Below are 3,674 nucleotides of genomic sequence, written 5' to 3' on the forward strand. Positions count from 1 at the left end.
CTCCCGCAGGCTCTGGCCCTCCTCCCTGTGTCTCTCCCAGCAACAGCGGGGGCTCCCAACTTGGCGCCTCTCTCGCCCCATCTCCCCTGTTGTCCGGGGCAAAGGCAGCTTTGCTTTGTATCGAATCCAGGCCTGGCCGCGCCATTGTGCGAGCCTGTGCGGCTGCATCCGTCGTAGCTTGACGTCAGTCACAAACTGGCAGGAGGCCCCTGGGTGTTTCACCCCCAGCCGATGCGCAGCTGCCTGGGGGAGCCCAGAGCCTGGCTGACCTTTCCCTCGTGTCCGTGGCGAATTGTCCTGCACTTTCCCCGTGCTGGCGGGCAGGCGTGATTAATGTGGCTGTATGTTGTGCAATAGCATCACACAATGATTTTTCACTAGTGACAAAACGCTGCAGGACTCGCCACGGTGAAGGCAGCCTCCTCCCTCGTCCTGGTGGATGTGAGCACCACTTTCTGCCCTGGCTGCAGGAGCACTTTTGCTTGGTTTCTGCTGTGGGGGGTCTGGACCTCCAATGAATCCTGACATAGTTTTGTGGGTATTTGACAAAGTGGCTGCACTTTCAGTCCACTCTCAGCCCATAAGGAGGGAGTTTGGAGAGCAGCTAGGTAGACAGCTGGTTGCAAACACTGGACTTGTTTCATGCTTAGGTAACCTGACATGTATCTGCTTTGTGTTCCAGGAGCTGGGATAAATCATGAGGCTGAATGAGGGGCTGACCAGATCCTTTCAGGCTCCCGTTACCGTCCATAACTATCCAAGCAGCCACGTCTATGTGTTTCGAAATGGCCGGTCGGACTCGGATGAGTCATCGGAGGAAGAGTTTGATGTCATGGAATTACGCCCAAGGGGCAAGGAGCAGCAGAGACGTGTGGCTTCCCGGGAGAAGGTTGGGGATGTGGTGCTGCTGGAACGAGAGATTACGGCGGGTGACAGCCTTAACAAGCTCGCTCTGCAGTACGGCTGTAAAGTAAGAGCCGGGCTCCCGTGGAGGATGCAGCTGCTTTAATTTTTAATTTTCTTTAGTATTTAGTTTCATGGGGGTTTCTGTAACCACCTGTGACTAGACCAGATACCTCAGCTTCTGTCATTCCAGAGAGAAATCTGGTGGCATGGAAAGGCAGCTGCCTCTGTGTGCGTACGTATGCGCTGAATGATTGGCACCTTGATAAAAACCAAGCTAAGCAGGGTGCCTGGTGAGTCCTTTAACTCGTATTATAACTCATAAATACTAATAATGATAGGTTGTTGTTATCTCCACGCCCTCTGTGACCTAGATTCCAGAGTGATTTGTGTGACTGAACCTTGTGAAGTGCTCACGTAACTTCCACCCAGTTATTATTTTATGAGTGAGGGCAGTATCTGTATAAAGAATAGGATGGGAGTGCCCTGCCCTACAAGAGCTGGCTGGCTGTTAGGCAATTGGATGGATTTGTGCTGCCCAGTCAGAGGGCAGTGTTATTGAAGGTTTTCTCTACTCAGGATGCTCTGTTTGGAGGACCAGAATTTACAGGTATCAGAAGGAGCATGTTTAAAGGAGGTATTTAGAGGGAGTGAGAGTCAAGATCATTAAGGACACAGGTTTTATTTCTGCTTCCTGCTGCCCACAGAAATGCATGTGTTCCAGCTGTCAGCAGGGCAAACAGGAACTTCATAGCTGTCTCTGCTTCTCCTCACTCATGCTGCGAGTCTGAGCCCTTCAACCATGCCCATCTCGCAGCTGCCTCCTTTACTAATAGCAAAAGTAGCCCCAGGAGTATTTAATTGTAAATGCACACTCCATAGAACATCAGTATGATGGCGGTATGTGCTGGTATTCACACTGACCTGGAGAAGGATTTCAGAAGAAGGGTAACTGGAAGGTCGTAGAACTGTCTGAGCAGTATTTCAGTAGTGCCCTGCTGTAACAGCTGAGCAGGGCTAAACGTTTTGAATCCAAATGCAGGACTGCAAGTTAGAACAGTCTGTGATATAAAGGTGCAAAACTATCAAAGGTTTTTATGCCCTGCCAATGTGCTTTGCATTTTTCCAGGTCCAAAGACAAATAGTGCTTGAATAGACTTTGACCAGAACAGGCAGTAGCAGCTGGTATCACATATTATCCTCTAATTAAATATGAAGTAGTCTCTCAAGTGTCAGCAATTCTAAAGCAATGTTTCTTACACTAAGACAAATCACCATGAGCAAAGACTACAGTAAATTCCTCACAAGGAAGTCATTGAAATTCTGGGGGGACTTTGTCCATCCTTCTCTTACAGTTTTCTTGCATTCGGAAGAGAAGACGGTGCTCTGCAGGACTAGCTTCAGGAAGAATGTCTGAGCTCTTTAGACTGGAGCAGAGGTGTGTGTTTGAACAGCAGTGGTCCCTAGCATTCATTCCAGTGTGGATCTGCTGGTATTTTGTCCCAGTGATGTGCAGGAGGTAACTCCTGGGAGTGATCTGAAGTACTAGGCAAGAAATGATGAGCTGGGGCATGAGATGGGCGGTAGCTCAGAGTAAGGAATGTTGCCGTGTTGGAAATCCTGACTTCCTGAACATGATGAGAACTTTGCCCCTGATTTCATTAGAGCCAGGATTTTTATCTCCTGCTTTTAAAAGAAGACAATAAGTGTTTCTCCTTGTATTAGACACTTTAAGAGTGATTTTTTTTTTTTTTTTTTTTTTGAGGTGCCCTCCTTTATAAGAAGTGGATCTTTTACTCTGTCTTGGTTTTTTTGGTGTTGCTTTGCTTTTTGGCTTTGCTGTTAGCTGGGACAGAGAGAACTCATTGCAGCCAAAAGAGCTCCTACAGGTCCACACTCGCGTGCTATTCCCACAGGCAGCTTCCCTCTGCGCTGCTTGAGCTTGCAAGGTTTGGGTGGCTTGTGTAAGATTTGTGCTGCCTGGGGAGATTCGCCTCTTCCTGTTGGAATGAAAACCTTACTGCTGGTGAACTCTGGGCCTCTTCACGGACAGGGAAACACTAATGCAGCAGGTCTGGTTCCTGGAGTTCAGCTAAGAGGGCTGATCCACTCTCCATTGCAGCCAGTGGATGGACTGCCCCTGGCTTTACAACTTGGTTTTCTTAAACCCCTTCTCATCGCCTGCGTATCAGTCACAGGGAGGGCTGTACATGTGCAGCAAGGCTGCTTGGACGTGCTGTAATTACAGCGCATTCGAGCAGACTTGACTAATCGAGTCCGCTGAAGCGTGGTAATTACTGCACTGCAGCAGACTCCAGCGTCACGTGTATCAGTGCCCCCATGCTGAAAAATGTGGGGGGTGTTTTAACTAAAGCTCATAGTTTCATAGTTGGTCAGGTCGGAAGGGACCTGAGCATATCATCAAGTCCGACCCCCCGCCATGGCAGGAAAGAGTACTGGGGTCAAACGACCCCAAGCAAGGTGATTGTCAAGCCTTGTCTTAAAGACCCCCAGGGTAGGAGCCAGCACCACTTCTCTTGGAAGTTGGTTCCAGATCCTAGCCGCCCTGACAGTGAAGTAGCACCTCCTGATGTCTAGCCTGAATCTACCCTCTGCCAGCTTGTGACTGTTATTCTTAGTCACTCCTGGTCATGCTTGGGGGAACAGGGACTCCCCCAGTGCCTGCTGGTCCCCTCTGACTAGTTTGTAACAGGCCCCTAGATCCCCCCTCCTCCTTCTCTTGTGGAGGCTGAACAGGTTCAGGTCCCGTA

At 49.5% G+C, this 3,674-nt stretch overlaps 1 protein-coding gene across 2 annotated transcripts in view; it reads left to right on the plus strand.

Moving 5' to 3' along the window:
• The window catches only part of LYSMD4 (LysM domain containing 4), a 13,013-nt gene that overhangs the window by 2,050 nt on the left and 7,289 nt on the right, over nucleotides 1-3,674 (plus strand). For both annotated transcript variants that reach the window (XM_019504005.1, XM_019504006.1), the window contains exon 2: nucleotides 683-970. In XM_019504005.1, the coding sequence (XP_019359550.1) occupies nucleotides 698-970 (273 nt within the window). In that variant the 5' untranslated portion in view covers nucleotides 683-697. The remainder of the gene's footprint in view (nucleotides 1-682; nucleotides 971-3,674) is intronic.

This window comes from Gavialis gangeticus, unplaced genomic scaffold, assembly GCF_001723915.1.
Source record: "Gavialis gangeticus isolate Ggan-Ray unplaced genomic scaffold, GavGan_comp1, whole genome shotgun sequence".
NCBI lineage: Eukaryota > Metazoa > Chordata > Crocodylia > Gavialidae > Gavialis > Gavialis gangeticus.